We start from the raw sequence: 18,757 nt of genomic DNA, 5'->3' as shown, positions 1-18,757 counted from the left end.
GTCTGAATCAGCCTGGACCTTAGTTTGTGCTCCCCAACTTTGTCATCTACTCTCTCTACTCTCCAGCTTTGCCTCCCTCCCCCCCCAGTTCTGTGTCTCCCACATCTCTGCTCTGGATCTGAGCTCTTAGTGGCAGCCTTCTCCATACTTAGTGACCCTGCTGACCCCCACCTCCCAGTGTGGCTCTGTGACCTAACCCTTGCCCTCTGCCCTTTCTGAGGCCTCACAGAGACTCTTTCTTCCCAGCCATTCTCTCCAAGTGTGACTTTGAAGACAATTCCAGACCTTTCTGTGACTGGTCTCAAATGTCTGCAGATGATGGGGACTGGATTCGGACTACTGGACCCTCCCTGACGGGCACTTCTGGCCCCCCTGGGGGGTACCCCAATGGAGGTAAGTGGTTTGAGGGAAGCCTAAAGTTTGGAGAGGGGATAAAGTTGGGAGGGGACTGCTGGAAGCAGAGCTGAGCAGGGGGTGGATGGGATGGCTCCTGCGGACAGCAAAGACTCAGCCCTTTCCACTCTGTCTCCCCACAGAGGGGTATTACCTGCACATGGATCCCAAGACCTTCCCTCAGGGCGGAGTGGCACGCCTGCGTAGCCCTGACATATGGGAGCAAGGCCCCCTTTGCGTCCATTTTGCTTTCCACATGTTCGGGCTGTCATGGGGCGCCCAGCTCAGACTGCTGCTGCTCAGGGGCCGGAAGCACCTCCGGCCCTATGTACTCTGGAAACATGTGAACACCCAGAGTCCCTCTTGGATGCCCACCACTGTCACTGTACCAGCAGATCATGATATACCAAGCTGGGTGAGGTTAAGAGCAGACCTAAAAGTCTGGTGAGGAAGGGATCTAAGGGAGGTGGCTTAGGAAGGGAGGCCGAGGGGGAGCTCAGAGGGCCATCATGGAGTTTTCTTGCATCAAGCCTGGTGACCTGAGATCATCTCCAGGACCCATGTGGTAGAAGGCTAGAACCCACTCCCAAAACGTGTCCTCTGACCCACGCTTATGCACTTTTTAAAAAGAGGGGACCTGGAGCCCCAGCCATCTGAGTTCAGGATGGAAACCAGCAGTCACAGAGAAAGGAGGCCAGTCATGTGGCTCACAGGATCAGGGTCTCTTTGTCCCTAATTCCGCAGCTGATGTTTGAAGGCATGAGAGGAAACACCGCCTACCTGGACATCTCTTTGGATGGCCTCTCTATCCAGCGGGGTACCTGCAATCAGGGTGAGTTCCTGACCCTCTTCAGTGCCTCTCCTCCTCCTGACTGCTCTCTCTCTCTCTCTCTCTCTCTCTCTCTCTCTCTCTCTCTCACACACACACACACACACACACACACACACACCCGTCAAACTTTCCAAACTAGGGGTGAGACTGCTCAGCAAGCAGGACCCTGGTTTCTCATGAATTGAAGCTTCTGGTTTCTTGGTGCTACTTCATCCTGCACCCCTGGCTCCTCAAGCAGTCACTATGCAAGAGATCCCCTTTCAACATGGTTATCTAGTCTACAGTGACTGACCAGGACCCATGGCCACACGCTGGCCTAGCTTAGCCTGTGTGTGTGTCCATAAACCCTTGGTGGGCTGGGAGATGGATCTTAGTAAAGCACTTGGCCAGCATGCACGGTTCCCTTGTGATGGCATACATTCTGGACGTAGAGGCAGGAGGATCCTAAATTCAAGATTATCCTAGGCCACATGGCAATTTTGAGGCAAGCCTGGGCTGCATTCCATGCTGTCTCTAAAACAAAAGAAGTCTTCGGTGTCTTGAAAATCTGACTGTAAAGTCATCGAAGGGGTTACCCCACACTACTACTCTGATATATGCAGAGTGTTCCTTTTAGGCTGGCTGGAAGGGAAAAATCCAGCCCTATACAAGGAACTTAGACTCGCTGAACATGGGCTAGATGCTCCACAAACATCATTTAATTTACAGCTTTACACAGAGACAATGCCCAGTTTATAGACTGGGCAGGGTATGTAATTTGTACCAAGAGCAGAACTCTTGAGCAGTAGGATATAGGTTGGCCTCAAAGCTTGCTAACACACCCTGCAGCCTTGAGAGTGGGCCTCAGAGTTCTGGCTGAGGCATTTTTTTCCTAAGCTTCCTCTTGCGACAGAAATCACACAGCCCCTTCCTTTTGATATCGAGGTTTAATCAGGGCTTTGTAGACATTGGGCAAATGCTCTATCACTGAGCCACACCCCCAGATTCTCACTGGAGAATTCTAGACAAGGGCACTACCACTGAACAATGGCTCTAGTTTTTCATTGGTAGGTTTTAGGAGAATACTTTATTGCTGAGTGTTGTTGCTAGGCCCCATATTAGAGGATATTAGATAAGGGCTCTATGGCTACACTGTACTTTCAGCCTTTTGATAGAGGGATTCTAGGCAGGGGCTCCACCACTGAGCCACGCCCCCAGCCCCTCCCTGGGGGATTCTAGGGAGGGGCTCTCTCACTGAGCCACGCCCCCAGCTCCATCTCTTTTTCTCTCTCCTCTCAGTCTGCATGTCCCAGATGTGCACCTTTGATACTCTAAATGATCTCTGCGGCTGGAGCTGGGTCCCAACTGCCACTGGGGCTAAGTGGACCCAGAAGAAGGGACCAACAGGGAAGCAGGGTGTGGGGCCTGCTGAAGACTTCTCTAACCCTGGTAGTGAGTATTGTATATATTCCTACAATCTCTGGGCTCCAGTGACCTGTGTATCTCCTACAATGACATCCCTAGGTCAGGCCAGGAACCCAGCAGTCTCATGCTTCCTTCAGTTCCGGATCATGGCAAGAAGCATGATGTCAAGAATTCTTTAGTTCCCTCTACTGCCAAAATGGCTGCCAAGCAGACCTGTACCACTTGCTTCTCACAGTCTTTCCTTGTAGTCATTCATTCATTCATTCATTCATTCATTCTTCATCCAGTATTACTTACTGAATAGCCACCCTGTACAATAGCCCAGAAAGTTAAGAACTGCTGTGTAAAACCTGCAAGAAGCCAGGTATGGTGGCATAAGCCTGTAACCGCAGGACTCAGGAGGCTGAGGCAGGAGGATGTGAGGTTCAATAACTGCCTAGTCTACTTAGTGATTTCAAGTGCAACCTGGGAACTGATCCTGTTTTAGAAACAAATGAAAAATAAGGGCTGGGGATGTAGGTCAGTTGTAAAGTTCTTGTGTGGCATGCATAAGGCCCTGGGTTCCATTCTCTGCCCATGGAAGGAACAGCAAGAGAGGAAAGGGGCAAGCAGAGAGAGGGAGGCATGGTGTGGCTCACCTGTAATCCAACTACCTGGGAGGATAAGGCAGGAGGATCGTGAGTTCAGGCCAGCCTGGACTGGTCAGTAAGATCCTGACTGCATGTCACTCGGGGTTCCTGAAGAAGCCACTGTTTGGAACAGCCAGGGCAGATAAGAACTGCTAAGGAAGAGTTGCTGTCAGTTAAGCCAAACAACTCCTTTCTGTTCATTCCGTTCATGGTGATGATGCCTTCCTGCTTCTCGCCTCCCTGTACTCCTGCCTGGGCTTTCTCATCCTGTTTCAGCCATCCCCGCCTTCCTCGTCTCTCCTTCACAGTGCCCATCTCCTCCTCGCCACCACATAGTTCTTGCACCCAGCAAGTTTTGGAGGTCAAACACCAAGTGATGTTTGATTTCCATTCCCAGTTTACTTATTGTTATGATCATTCATCTTCCTGCTCTGGGAGGCTTACCTTCTAGAAAGTTCTTAAACAACCCCTTCCCTTTCATTTGAAATCATTGGCTCATTCTCTTGGCTTCTTGGCCTCTCTCAGCTCGAGGTTTGCGGGAATCCGAAGGTGGCTGGACAAGAGTACGGATGCGTGTGCGCTCTCCCCCGCAAACCAGTGCCCTCTTTCCTTGGTTACTAGTTTTGTCCCTAAGCTAAGCTCAGATTGATTGGCTGTCTGTTTTAATAGCGAAGGGAAAGCTGGAGTGTGTGTGTGTGGGGGGGGGGGGGAACTGCCTACTTTTCAGGGTCAGACTGGATGTCTGTCACCAACTTGAGTGACTCACTCGAGTGTGTCCTGGTCTTGGGGGGTGGGGGGAAGTGGGAGGAGGGCAGCACGGAAAGAAAGAGGCTATAACTACTGAACCTGAAGAGTCAGCACCCAGGGGACAAGATTGGGATGGCTGCATTTACTATAGAAACATGAGTCCAAGCACTCTGCAAGTTGTGATGTGGATGTAACCCCCTGACCTGTGTCTCACTTTAGGCTGCTGTTGGAACTCCCCACGGCCAGGTCTCTATCTTCACCCAGGTCCCTACATCTTCACCATCGCAGACATTCACTTCACTGGCTCTTTCTTTTACAGATGGCTACTACATGCTCCTGGACTCTACGAATGCAAGGCCAGGACAGAAAGCTGTTCTTCTGAGTCCCCTGAGCCACTCCAGAGGCTGTATGACCCTGTCTTTCCACTACATAATGCATGGCCAGGGACATGAAGAAGGCCTTTTTGTTTATGCTACGTTTTTGGGTTAGAAGAGCTTACTGATCACGGGTGCCACCTAGGAGGGTTGGGTTGACAGGAAATTGAGAGGGAATATCTCCTCGGGGTCTAAGGAAACCCGGTGTGCTTGTGAGATTGTTCCATGTGTTAGAAATAAGAAGGACACTGGACACTAGAAAAACAGAGGCACTGCCAGCCACGGTGGATGGCACCTGGATTTATAACACTTGAAAGGTTTGAGCAGGAAGATTATGAAGTTCAAGGCCAGTCTCTGCTACAAAGTGAGTGTGAAACCAGCTTAGCCTACAGGAGACTGTCTAAAAATCAATTACAAACAGCAGCAAACCAGCCAGGGAGATACTCAGGAAAGTGTTTGCCACACAAGCATGGAAACCTGACTGCTACCCTCAACACCCATGTAGAAAGCTAAGCAGAGTAATACTTGCTTGTAATACTAACACTGGGGAGGTACAGGTAAGCGGGCAGATCCATGGGGTTCCCTGGTCAGCTAGCATAAGACTCAAAAACCAAGGTGAATACCTTCTAAAGAATGGCACCTGAGGTTGGCGTCACATGCACTTTTAGGTATGCACATGCGTTCATGTGCTCTTGTACACATACACACATACAAAGCAGAAGGAGAAACAGAGAGAGAGAGAGAGAGAGAGAGAGAGAGAGAGAGGGAGGGAGGGAGGGAGAGGGAGGAGAGAGGGGGGAGAGGGAGGGAGGGAGGGAGGGAGGGAGGGAGAGGGAAAGGGAGGGAGGGGGAGGGGGAGAGGGAGAGGGAGAGGGAGAGGGAGGGAGACCGGTGAATGAGAGAACTTTGCTTACATCTGGAGGAATATTGCTTTGGTGTTCTCCGTGCAATTTGTCCTTTACTCTCAAATCCCCATAAACTTTCTTCTCTTCTGTTTTTCTCCATTGTAGGCAACATCCGGAAATATACTCTCTTCTCGGGGCATCCTGGACCTGACTGGCAGGCTGTGTCTGTCAATTACACAGGACAGGGACAGATACAGGTACAGAGGAGCAAGGTCCTCATTAGGAGTCCCTGTGTATGGTAGGTTCCCTCCCTCAGTGTGAGCTGAAGACCTGATGGAACAGGAGCTGGGCCTTTGAATGGAAATGCCAGAGAGGAAGTGTCTTAGTTTCTTTTTCTGTCCAGGTGACAAAATACTCTAACAAAAGCAACGTAAGGGAGAAAGGACTTATTCTGTGTGACAGCTCAAGGGTAAATAAAGCTCACCCAGAGAGGAATTCTTGACAGCAGGAGCTTGAAGAAGCTGGTCACATCCTGCTCACAGTCAGGAAGCAGAGAACAATAAAAGCTTCTTGCTTTTCAACTCCTTTCCTCAACCAATACCGTTCAGGGTCCCAGCCAGGGGAATGATGCCTCCTACAGTGGGAGGTTCTTCCCACCCAATTAACAAAATCAAGATAATCCTCCCCCACCCTCAGTATGTAGGCATGCCCAGAGGTCTATCTGCCAGGTGACTTTAGGTGTATCAAGTTGATGATTAACACTAGCCTTCCTAAGAGGGCTGGAGGGTTGGTGGGGAGGGTGTGGAGTGAGGATTGGTGTGTCTGCTCCCTCCAGGCTTCCTTTCCTTTCCTTTTCAGTTCATGGTAGTGGGTATGTTTGGAAATATACCAGAGCCAGCAATAGCTGTGGATGCCATCAGCATAGCTCCCTGTGGAGGTGAGGACAGAGCCTTGGGAACCCCTGTTGAATTGGGGGTTGAAATGATTGGGGTGGGGGGGGGCTCATGGGACTGAGTGTCTCAAACTCTCTCTCCTCTTGGAATCTGCTAGAGAGCTTTCCCCAGTGCGACTTCGAAGACAGAGTCCATCCTTTCTGCGACTGGAACCAGGTGTATGGAGACATGGGACACTGGAGCTGGGGAAGTAAAAGTGTACCCACCCTCATTGCAGGGTCCCCAAGAGAGTTCCCATATGGAGGTGAGGGGACAGAGGACCTCGAGGTTATGAGTCATAGCATCTGTATCTAGTCAGGGACTTGATGGTGTCACTGCCGGCAGATAATGTGTTCATGGATGAGAATCAAGAGCCAGAAAGACTATGCTTAGGTTGGTCAGAGTAGTGGGATCATTGCAACCCAGCAGAAAATCCAAGCTTTGTTGTATAGGCACAGATTAATGGTAGAACATTTGCTTAGAATCCCCCATGGAAGGGCTGGTGTGTGTGTGTGTGTGTGTGTGTGTGTGTGTGTGTGTGTGTGTGTACAATGGAGCACATGCTTAGCATGTGCAGTTCCGTACGTTCTATCTCTAGCTCTGGGGGTGAGATGGAGAAGAGCACCTGAGGTCTTGCTCTGAGCCCAAGACTTCAAAATCCATGGTCTTTCAGCTGCCTGTGATGCCGATAGACTCTGGACTGTAGACTGGGTTTCCTGCATCTTTTGGCTCTCTTCAGTTAATGTCCTGAGTAAGCACATTGTAGCAGTGCATACTTGGGATGTGTAGGCTAAGGCAGGAACACTGTAAGTTCCAGGCCAGCCTGAATGATAAAACTTAGAAACTAAAGAAAACAGCTGGACATGATGGTGCACACCTTTAATCCCAGCACCTTGGAGGTAGAGGCAGGAGGATCTCTGTGAATTCAGCCTGGTCTACAGAGTGACTTCCAGGACAGCCAGGGCTACACAGAAAAACCCTGTCTTCAAAAATAAAACAAAACAAACAAATAAAAAAAAAACAAAAACAAAATAAGTGGCTGGAGAGATGGTTCAGCGGTTAAAAGCACTGACTACTCTTCCAGAGGTCCTGAGTTCAATTCCCAGGAACCACATGGTGGCTCACAACCATCTGTAATGGGATCTGACGCCCTCTTCTGGTGTATCTGAAGACATGACAGTGCACCCGTATGCTTAAATAAAATCTTTAAAACAAAACAAAACAAGCGAAGAAAAAAATACTACTATGCATATTTGGTTGTATATTCACTTAGAAAGCTAGACATGGTTGCAGCAAGCAGCTAGACTTGTCTTCCACACACGCTTAGGCTTGGCGTCTTATTGTTCTGGTTCCCTTCTTTTATCCAGGGGAGCATTACATTTTCTTCGATTCAGTGAAGTTATCCCAGGAGGGGCAGTCTGCCAGGTTGGTGAGTCCACCATTCTGTGCCCCTGGGGACATCTGTGTGGAGTTTGCTTACCACATGTACGGCCTTGGCAAAGGTACCACACTCAAGCTCCTGTTGGGAAGTCCTGCGGGTAGTTTTCCCATTCCTCTGTGGAACCGTGTTGGGTCTCAGAGCTCTGGCTGGATGAACAGCTCTGTCACCATCCCTAAGGGATATCAGCAGCCCATGCAGGTGAGACGCGGAGAAAGCATCGTATTTGTATTTGCATACAAATAAAGAGGTCCAGGGTGGATGATGAGTGGAGGAGGTAGAGAGGGGATATGTTAGTTATTCTTGAGTGCAGTGACAGGATCTCAGACATGGACAGCTTATGCAAGAAGAGGTTTATTTTGACCTGCAGCTTTGGGGGCTGGGGATACAGCCTATCTTGGTGGGCAAGACATGGCCATCACGGCATTAGCTTGCTGGGTGGCTCACTGTCTTAGTTAGGGTTTGGGTTTCATTGCTATGAAGAGATACCATGACCAAAGCAACTCTTATAAAGGACAACATCTAACTGGGGCTGGCTTATAGGTTCTGAGGTTCAGTCCATTATCATCAAGATAGGAAGCATGGCAGCATCCAGGTAGGCATGGTGCTGGAGAAGGAGCTGAGAGTTCTACATCTTGTTCAGTAGGCAAACAGGAACAGACTGTCTTCCAAGAAGCTAGGAGGAAGATCTCAAAGACCACCCCTAAAGTGACGCACTTCCTCTAACAAGGCCACACCCACTCCAACAAGGCCACACCCACTCCAACAAGGCCACACCTCCTAATAGTGCCACTCACTCCCTGGGCCAAGCATATTCAAACCACTCCACTAACAAAGACCATAAAACAAGGAACAGAACTAAAAGCAAGGCCAGGCTATTCCCATCAAATGCCTGACTCTTAGTGGCCTGTATCCTGAAGGTTCTACAGCCTCCCAAGACAGTGGAGGACCAAGCATTCTAACCCATGAGCCTATACAGGCCATTTCAGATACAGATCAGAAAGGTAGAGAAAGGACAGTAAGAGGCTGGGGGTGTGCTGGTCTATTGTAGTTCTAACAAAGTGACATGTGGCAAGGACATGCACAGCAGAGTTTCTGAGTTCCCAGGGATTTATTCTTTCTCTTCCTTCCTTGACCTCCATCACCTTCAGTTGTTTATTGAGGCCACCCGGGGCACCAGCACTGCCTTTGTTGTCGCTCTGAACTTCATCTTGATCTCTCATGGACCATGTCGGGGTAAGAATGAAATTTAAGGACTCAGCTTCTTCCATCCCTTGGTATGAGGAAGAGAACCCAGTTCCTCATACCTGCCAGGCAAGCTGAGTCTCACTCCTAGCTTCGCCCTAGAGGACTCTAGGCAAGTGCCCTATTACTGAACCACAGCCCCCGTCCCTCACTGGGGGATCCTAGGAAAGTTCTCTACCACTGAACGATACTTCCAGGCTTACTCTATGTTCACTGTAAGACAGGAGCTCAGAATGTAGCCCAGTTGTCCTCAGACTTGTGATCTTCTTCCTTAACTATACTGGTGACTATGATGACAGGTGGGTACCCCATACCCAACTATGACGGTGTCTTTGATGGCATGAGTTTCTGTGGCAGGACTCAGAACCCTTCTCTAGTAATGCTGAAGTCAGGCCCCATCTCCTATTCAGTTTTGTGATTCCTGAACCTGGCACAGTGTCAGATGTGTGTTGGGAGCCCTGCCCGTTGAATATGTGAGTGAAGGATGGAGATGGGAAGCAGAAATAGAGATGACCAAGTAGCCCCCTTCCCCCAGCTTACCCACTCCTATTTAGATTCTAGTGAAAGAAAGGTGGTAGAATTTTGAATAAATTCCAGGGTTTTGTTTTTCTTTGCAGTATTGCTGCAGACAGAGATTCCTTCCAGTCCTCTGCTTCCACCTACTGGCCCTTCTGAATCTACTGTTCCTACGCTCCCCATGGAGCAGCCCACCAGCCCTACAAAAGCAACCACTGTTACCATAGAAATACCCACCACTCCCACGGAAGAGGCCACCATCCCCACAGAAACAACCACTGTCCCCACAGAAGTGATCAATGTCTCTCCTAAAGAGACCAGTATCCCCCCTGAGGTGACCATTCCTACAGAAGTTATCACTGTATCTCCTGAAGAGATCATTTCCCCCACAGAGGTGACCCCTGTCCCCACAGACGTAACAGCTGCCTACGTGGAAGCGACCAATGCCTCTCCTGAAGAGACCAGTGTCCCCCCTGAGGTGACCATCCTTACAGAAGTTACCACTGTTTCTCCTGAAGAGACCACTGTCCCCACAGAAGTTCCTATTGTCCTCATAGAAGCAACCGCATTCCCCACTGGAGAGACCACTCTCTACACAGAAGTGCCCACTGTACCCACTGAAGTGACAGGTGTTCACACAGAAGTGACCAATGTCTCTCCTGAAGAGACCAGTGTCCCCACTGAGGAGACTATCTCTACAGAAGTTACCACTGTTTCTCCTGAAGAGACCACTCTCCCCACAGAAGTGCCTACTGTGTCCACAGAAGTGACTAATGTCTCTCCTGAAGAGACCAGTGTTCCTCCTGAGGAGACCATCCTTACCACTCTCTACACAGAAGTGCCCACTGTACCCACTGAAGTGACAGGTGTTCACACAGAAGTGACCAATGTCTCTCCTGAAGAGACCAGTGTCCCCACTGAGGAGACTATCTCTACAGAAGTTACCACTGTTTCTCCTGAAGAGACCACTCTCCCCACAGAAGTGCCTACTGTGTCCACAGAAGTGACTAATGTCTCTCCTGAAGAGACCAGTGTTCCTCCTGAGGAGACCATCCTTACAGAAATAACCACTGTTTCTCCTGAAGAGACTGTTTTTCCCATAGAAGGGACCACTCTCCCCACAGAAGTGCTTACTGTCCCCATAGAAGTAACCACTTTTCCCACTGGGGAGACCACTGTTCCCACAGAAGTGCCCACTGTCTCCACAGAAATGACAGGTGTTCACACAGAAGTGACCACTGTGTTTCCTGAAGAGACCAGCATCCCTACAGAAGTGGCCACTGTTCTTCCTGCCAGCATTCCTCCTGAGGAGACCACCACCCCAACAGAAGTGACCACTACCCCTCCTGAAGAGACCACCATCCCTGCAGAAGTGACCACTATTCCTCCTGTCAGCATCCCTTCTGAGGAGACCACCACCCCAACAGAAGTGACCACTACCCCTCCTGAAGAGACCACCATCCCTGCAGAAGTGACCACTGTTCCTCCTGTCAGCATCCCTTCTGAGGAGACCACCACCCCAACAGAAGTGACCACTACCCCTCCTGAAGAGACCACCATCCCTGCAGAAGTGACCACTGTTCCTCCTGTCAGCATCCCTTCTGAGGAGACCACCATTCCTACAGAAGTAACCACTGTCCCTCCTGAAGAGACCACCATCCCTGCAGAAGTGACCACTACCCCTCCTGAAGAGACCACCATCCCTACAGAAGTGACCACTGTTCCTCCTGCCAGCATCCCTCCTGAGGAGACCGCCTCCCTGACAGAAGTGACCACTACCCCTCCTGAGGAGACCACCACCCCAACAGAAGTGACCACTGTCCCTCCTGAAAAGACCACCATCCCTACAGAAGTGACCACTGTTCCTCCTGCCAGCATCTTTCCTGAGGAAACCACTGTCCCTCCTGAAGAGACCACCATTGCTTCTGAAGAGACCACTGTCTCCACTCAAGAGACCACTCTCCTTACAGAGCAATCTGCTGTCACTCAAACATCCATAGCATGCAGACCACCCTGTCCAAGTCCTCCACTAATGCCCATCGGACCACTCCTTTCAAAGCCTCCAGGTGTGTCAATGTTCAGCCTGGCCCCGACTACAGGTGTTTCTACCACAGGTATGAGGTGGTTGGAGCAAGCTGAAGACAATAAGGAGGAAGTTAGGGAATGAGTTGCTTTAAAAAAAAATTCTCTCATATATGACATTCCTACCACAGTTTCCCCCCTTCTTCCTGCCCCCCACCTTCTCCATACCCCCCTCCCTCCCTCTCTCTCCTCTCCTCTATTTGCCTTCAGAAAAGGGCAGGTCTCCCAGGGATATCAACCAAACATGGCATATCAAGTTGTAATAAGATCAAGTGCCTCCTCTCATAGTAAGGATGGACTAGACAACCTAGTAGGAGGATAACGGTCCCCAAAGCAGACAAAAGTGTCAGAAACAGGCAACACACCCTCTGTTAGGAGTCCCACAAAAACACCAAGCTATGACATATATGCAGAGGGCCTAGATTAGACCCATGCAGGCTCCTTGACGATCTGTTCAGTGTTAGGGAACCCCTCCAATCCCAGGCTAGTTGATTCTGTGGTTTTGGCTTGGTTTGGTTTGGCTTGGTTTGGTTTGGTTTTTTGTGGTGCTTTTGACCCCTCTGGCTCATAGGCTGGTGCCTATCCCAGTTGTCAGAGAGACTTCATCTCGCAACTGATGAAAACAGAGACAGAGACCCACAGCCAAAGGGAGTTCAGGAACTCCTGTTGAAGAGGGGCAGGACTTTAGGAAGGAGATTCTTAAAAAGTCTGCACTCAGATGTCAGATACACCAGCTACAAACCGTCCTCAGTCCCCTTCCCTCCTCCTTCTTCTCCTGACGCCCCCTCCCTTTTTATTTCCCTCCATTCTTCTTTCCCTTGTGTCTTCCTACATAGCTCAGGCTAGCTCAAATTAATAATCTACTTGCCTTGGTCTCCAGAGTGCTAGGATTACTGCTAAGTACCATCATATGTGACCTTGACCTGAATAAGTCATACAGATGTGTTCAGGAGCACAATGTTTTCAAGATTTGTCCTCATTATAGCATTGATCATATTTTTTTTTTTGTTTCGTTCATTTGTTTTTGGTTTCGAGACAAGGTCCTGGCCTCAAATGAGTATGAAGATGGCCTTGAACTCTTAATAGTCTTTCTACCTTGGCCTCCCACTTCTACCACCATGACCAGATATTATCTTCTCCTCCTCCTGCTCCTCCTCCACTGCCCCCTCCTTCCCCTTCCTACTTCTTTTAATGGCAGAATAAGTGCAAGCTTATTTAGAAGAGAACTTGAGTATAGGGTAGGAGAGAGGCAGGAAGGCATCTGGGTGAGGTGGGCAGCTGTGGAATGGGGGCCTGATGGAAGCTGTGTTTTCCTTTCAGAGAGCTGCCCTCCAAATGCCCACATTGAATTGTGTGCATGCCCAGCATCCTGTGAGAGCCCCAAGCCCAGCTGCCAGCCCCCCTGCATTCCTGGCTGTGTCTGTAACCCTGGGTTTTTGTTTAGTAATAATCAATGTATCAATGAGTCTTCCTGCAATTGTCCCTACAACAACAAGTACTATAAGGTAAGCCTCCAGGGGTGTCCAGCTTCCCAGAGAAGAATAGATGCCAGAACATCTGGGTCCTGGTGCTCTCTGTGTGAGAGGAGCTTAGAGAGTCTCAAGGGACAGGACCAAAGGACTGGTCATGCAGTGGTAGAGTCATTCATTTAGTACAGGCTTGGGTTTTGCAATTCTGGAGATGGAGCCAAGGACCCCTTGCATGCTAGGGAAGTGCTCTACCAAAGACTCACAGTCCTAACTCTTCTCTAAGGGATTCTAGGCAGGGGCTCTACCCCTGAGCCATGCCCCCAGCCCCTCTCTGGGGGATTCTAGGCAGGGGCTCTACCACTAAGCCACACCACCAGCCCCTCACTAGGGAATTCTAGGCAGGGGCTCTAACACTGAGCCACGCCCCCAGCCCCTCTCTGGGGGATTCTAGGCAGGGGCTCTACCACTGAGCCACGCCCCCAGCCCCTCTCTGGGGGATTCTAGGCAGGGGCTCTACCACTGAGCCACGCCCCCAGCCCCCTCTCTGGGGGATTCTAGGCAGGGGCTCTACCACAGAGGTACAATCCCAACTCAGGACTGGCTGAGCTTCCAGAGCTCAGTGGCTATGCACAAAGGGTGTATAGAATCTGGAGTCAGGCAGCAGAGCCTGAGCCTGGATGCAGCATTCACTCTGCATGACTTTGAGAAAGTTTATCTTGTTACATCTGTTCCCATGGCTATAAGAATGTGCACAATAAAGCTGGGCAGTGGTGGCTCGAACCTTTGATTCCAGCACTCCCGAACCAGAGGCAGGCAAATCCCTGAGTTTGAGGCTACCCAGTCTAGAGAGCAAGTTCCAGGATGGCCAGGGATACACAGAGAAATTCTGTCTTGAAAAGCTATAAAACAAAAACAAGAGAGAGAGAGAGAGAGAGAGACAGAGACAGAGAGAAAGAGAGACAGAGACAGAGACAGACAGAGACAGAGATAGAAACAGACAGAGAGAGACAGAGACAGAGAGACAGAGACAGAGAGACAGAGAAAGAGGAAGAAGGAGGAGAAGAGGAGGAGGAGGAAGAGGAGAAGGAAGGAGCACAATAAGACCTACTTTTTTATATTTGTTTAGCTTTTTTTTTTAAAGATTTATTTATTATTTATTATATGTAAGTACACTGTAGCTGTCTTCAGACACTCCAGAAGGGGGAGTCAGATCTCATTACAGATGGTTGTGAGCCACCATGTGGTTGCTGGGATTTGAACTCAGGACCTTCGGAAGAGCAGTCGGGTGCTCTTACCTGCTGAGCCATCTCACCAGCCCTTGTTTAGTTTTGAGATACAGTTTTATGTGTCTCAGATGGACCTTCAGGCAATAACGTAGCTGAGGATGACCTTAAACTTCTGATCCATCTGCCTCTACCTCCCATGTGCTGAGCTAGTAGGTGTCCAGTTATGCAGTACTTAGGATTTTGTGCATGTTTGACATGCCCTCTAGTAACTGAGCTATACCTGGTCCTCCTTGCCCTCCCCCCTCATCCCCTCCTCCTTTTCCTCACCTTCCTCCTCCTCTCCCTCTTCCCCTCCTCCCCCCTCTTCCCCTCTTCCCCTCTTCCCCTTCTTCTCTTTCCTTCCCCACCTCCTCTCCTCCTCTTTCTCTCCCTCCCCATATTTCAGTTCCAACAAGAAGAGAGATTATTACTCCATTTTTTTAGTGGTTGTTCTGAGCAGAGTGTTACTCCCTGATCCATGTAGCCCAGGCTAGTCACAAGCTTGTGTGATTCTCCTGCCTCAGCCATCTAAATGCTGGGGTGTGCACTCCTACTGCCTTACATACAACTACATGTATGTGTTAGATGTGGGCACACAGCTGCAATCATAACACTGGAGAGGTAGAGATATGAAGTCATCCACAGCTCTTTACAGGAAGTCAAGGCTAGCCTGAGCTACATGAAACACTGTTGCAAAATAACAAAACTAAAACTAAACACGTTTTTTGGTTTAATTTCTGTTGCTTTGGTAAAATACACAGACAAGAACAAAAACAAAAGCAAAAAACAAACTGGGGGGGGGGATTTATTAATGATTCCAAGTTATAGTCTATCGTTGAGAGGAAATCAAGGCGGCAGGAATGTAAGAGAGTTGGCTTTACTTTTATATTCTATCCACAGTCAGGAACACAGAGAAATCAATGCATGCTTGCCTCCTGTTCAGCTAGCTTTCTTTACTCTTATAAAGTCCAGGGCCCCAACCCAGAGAATGGGACTGTGTGCTTTCAGGCTGGGTCTTCCTATATCACAAGGCAATAGGACAATCCCCTAGACTTGTCTACAGGCCAACTTAATCTAGATGATACCGCTATAATATTCTTCCTGTGTGAGTCTAGTTGTTTCAAGTTGCCAATTAAAATAAGATCTTGCCACACATAGATCACTTAATAAATGCCCCTTGCTGCTACCAACGACTTGTGATAAACACACGCATCTATTCATCAAACATGCTTAAAGAGGGATGGGTGTGGTAGCACATGCCTTAACCTCAGCACTCAAGAGGCAGAGGCAGGGGGCATATCTGTGAGTTCAAGGCCAGTCTGGTCCACATGCTGAGCTCCAGGCTAACCAAATCTCCATATTGTCTCGTGAAAACAAGAGCAAATCCAAATCCAAAAACAAAACAAAAGAGAGTGCTTTAAACAAACTATATGTAATTATCATCCCAGGACTTGAGAGGCAGAGGCAGGAAAGTTACCTGGGTTCAGTGTTGTGAGACCCTGTCTCAGAAATAAAACAAAAAGAGAAAGGGCAAGGGCCGCTGGAATGGCTTAGCAGGCAAAGGCGCTTGCCTGTGAGCCTTGATCCTGAGTCAGACCCTGGGCCCCACATGATAGCAAGTTGTCCTCTGATCTTCCATACTGCGCCATTGCCCATGGAAACACACGTGCATACACACAGTTGGCTGGTAAGATGGCTCACGGGTAGAGACACCTGCTACCAAGGTTGGTTGATCTGAGTTTGACCCTTGGGACCCTCAGGGTGGAAGGAGAGAGCCAGCTCCCAGTTGTTTTCTGACCTCCACATGAAGTTGTGGTGGGTGGTCACGGGCATGTACGCTTGTGTGCATGCGCATGTGCACACACACATGCGTGCACACACAACCTTAGAACAATGGCATTATGACTCTTGATCTGTTGCTCTTAGCCTGGGGAAGAATGGTTCACTCCCAATTGCACAGAGCGGTGCCGCTGCTTGCCGGGTAGCCTGATGGAGTGCCAGATCTCTCAGTGTGGGACGCATACGGTATGCCAGCTGAAGAGTGACCAGTACCAGTGTGAGCCCTATGGTAAGTACTGCCCCTCATGCTGCCAGAGTGTGAGGGTGGGGTGGGCCTTTTTAGAATGCACTTCCTGGGGTGGGGGGACTGGAGAGATGGTTCAGTGGTTAAGAGAACTGACTGCTCTTCCAGAGGTCCTGAGTTCAATTCCCAGCAACCACATGGTGGCTCACAACCATCTGTAATGGGATCTGATGCCCTCTTCTGGTCTGTCTGAAGACAGATACAGTATACTCATATAAAATAAATAAATCTTGAGGAAGAGGAGGAGGAGGAAGAGGAGGAGGAGGAGGAGGAAGAGGAGGAGGAGGAGGAGGAAGAGGAAGAGGAAGAGGAGGAGAAAGAGGAGGAAGAGGACATCAGGACAGAGAGCAACATTTGCACGTGTTCTGTTCTGATTTCAGAAAGTCACCCCTCTTGTCTTTCTAAATTACTCTCTGTCAGAGTGGGTGAGACCTGTAGTCTCTGATCTCCCTTGGGCAGTGGAGCTGAGAATATATCTGAGTAGCAGAGTTGGGGTGTAGGGTTCAGCCAAGTGCGACACTGGAAACAGCTTCCGGTACCTGTGTTCCCCTTCCCTGGCAGGTAAAGCCACTTGCCTGGTCTATGGGGACCTTCATTTTGTCACCTTTGATGAGAGGCACATTGGCTTCACAGGGACATGTACCTACATCTTGACACAAACCTGCAGCAACTCCACAGGTAGGAGATTTGAGCCAGAGCTTGGCTGGGGTTGTGTGTGCTGATATTATAGAGGTGTCTGGCATGGTGACTTAGTTTGCGGTTGAACAGAATTGGTGATAGATGGCAGAAAGGGGCTGTATTGGGCAAGGTCCTCTGTTAAAGAGCAGTTGGGATATGCACACACAGTGGGAGTGCTTTCAGGCCCACAGTCCTGGAGAAACAGCTGAAGTGCCCTGCTGCTGTGGATGCTTCCCCTGGGAAAGAGACAATGACTGTAAAAGGGACTCTTGTTTTGGGGATGTGGGTCAGTTAGTAGAGGTCCTGCTTTCCAGTCCTAGAGCCTCATTAACCACTTGGAGTACTCACCTCTCCTCTCAGCACTGGGCAGCTGGAGGCAGGAAGGTCAGCACTACAAAGTCATCTCAGTTACAGAGAGTCTGAGGCTAGCCTGGGCTACTTGGGAGCCTTGTCTCACAAAAAGGGTGAGACGGAGTCACAAATGAACATGATTTCCTGAAGATGTCCCAGTCCATTGAGGGGAGACAGGCAATCTTGAAAGGAGACAATCATGGCATGGCCCTTTCCATTTGGATTCTGAGTCCTTTACTGTCTCAGAGATATATCCTGAGCCCTCTACCCTGTAGTGCCAAGTTGGACACCGCCACCACAACTAGGGTCTCAGAAAGCAGAGAATGGGTGGTACATGCTTTTAATCCCAGCATTCTGGAGGTGGAGGCAAGAAGATTTTGAGTTTTAGCTTGGCATACATAGTAAGACTGTCCCAAATCCAACAGGGACTGGGGATGTAGCTCTGTTGCTTAAGTGCCAGTTTAGACAAAGCCCTGGCTTCCACCCCCAGAGCCACCTAAGCTGGACATGGTAGCAAATATCTATAATCTGAGCACTGGAGAGGAGGAGGTGGTATCCCCAGAGTTTAAGGTCATACTCAGCAATGTGAAAAAGTTTGAAGCTAGCCTTAGATATAATGAGACCCTGTCTGAAATCAACCAGCCAACCAACCAACCAAACAAACAAACAAACAAACAACTAACAACCAACCAAACAATCAAATCACCAACCAACCAACCAAGCAAATAGTTGGTTGTGACTTAGCCCCTCAGCACTGCTCTCTCTCCATCTAGACCACTTCTTTAGGATAACAGCAAACACCGAAGAACGTGGAGTAGAAGGTGTATCCTGCCTGGACAAAGTTGTCATCTCTCTGCCAGAGACTACCGTTACCATGATCAGTGGCAGACACACATTGGTGAGTTAGTTCTATCCTTTGCTCACTCCACCAGGCCAGGCCATGGTCAGCCTGGAGACTCTGTTAGGGTTGGGACTAAGCAAAATGATGATGCTTCAAGCCAGTCTAGAGGAGAGAAGTTGGAGGGATGCCGTGGAGTGGTGATGTGCTCTGGCCTTGGATGAGGTGTTAGAGTTTTATGGTCCTACTTGACACCCCCCCCACATCAGTCTCTCTGTCTCCTCTCTCCCAGATTGGGGATCAGGAAGTCACCCTCCCAGCCATACTTTCTGATGACACCTATGTGGGTCTGAGTGGGAGATTTGTGGAGCTGAGGACAACATTTGGTTTGCGTGTGAGATGGGATGGTGACCAGCAGCTTTTTGTGACTGTGTCCAGGTAAGGGAGACGGCCTAGTCAGGCAGCCAGAACCCTCCACACCCTCGGCCTCACCCCAGGCATTTCAGTTACTTGTGGTTAATCATTTACACGTGTCCTTAAAGCTAGGCTGCATCTCACCCAAGTGGCAGAAGGGAAACAGTAGGAAGTGGAGTGAGGGCAGTGGGGTAATAGCAGATATGTACACAGGGCCTTGGG

General features: G+C 49.5%; 1 protein-coding gene across 17 annotated transcripts in view; it reads left to right on the top strand.

Annotated features, from left to right (window-relative positions):
- Zan (zonadhesin) overlaps positions 1–18,757 on the top strand; it is a 98,428-nt gene that overhangs the window by 2,317 nt on the left and 77,354 nt on the right. For 15 of the 17 annotated variants that reach the window (XR_003955622.1, XR_003955623.1, XR_001784667.1 and 12 more), the window contains 16 exons: positions 247–393; positions 537–808; positions 1,138–1,225; positions 2,504–2,656; positions 4,325–4,489; positions 5,390–5,481; positions 6,083–6,161; positions 6,275–6,421; positions 7,524–7,795; positions 8,746–8,830; positions 9,457–11,469; positions 12,758–12,942; positions 16,098–16,239; positions 16,816–16,932; positions 18,057–18,181; positions 18,414–18,559. Coding sequence is in view for 12 of the 17 variants with exons in the window: in NM_011741.2 (NP_035871.2) it covers positions 247–393; positions 537–808; positions 1,138–1,225; positions 2,504–2,656; positions 4,325–4,489; positions 5,390–5,481; positions 6,083–6,161; positions 6,275–6,421; positions 7,524–7,795; positions 8,746–8,830; positions 9,457–11,469; positions 12,758–12,942; positions 16,098–16,239; positions 16,816–16,932; positions 18,057–18,181; positions 18,414–18,559 (4,228 nt within the window). In the remaining 5 variants the exon portion in view is untranslated. The remainder of the gene's footprint in view (positions 1–246; positions 394–536; positions 809–1,137; positions 1,226–2,503; positions 2,657–4,324; positions 4,490–5,389; positions 5,482–6,082; positions 6,162–6,274; positions 6,422–7,523; positions 7,796–8,745; positions 8,831–9,456; positions 11,470–12,757; positions 12,943–16,097; positions 16,240–16,815; positions 16,933–18,056; positions 18,182–18,413; positions 18,560–18,757) is intronic. The other 2 variants (XM_017320805.1, XM_017320806.1) reach the window with 2 other exon arrangements.

This window comes from Mus musculus, chromosome 5, assembly GCF_000001635.26.
Source record: "Mus musculus strain C57BL/6J chromosome 5, GRCm38.p6 C57BL/6J".
NCBI lineage: Eukaryota > Metazoa > Chordata > Mammalia > Rodentia > Muridae > Mus > Mus musculus.
Note: the sequence above shows the minus strand (reverse complement) of the source record. Positions and strands in the feature narration are given on the sequence as shown.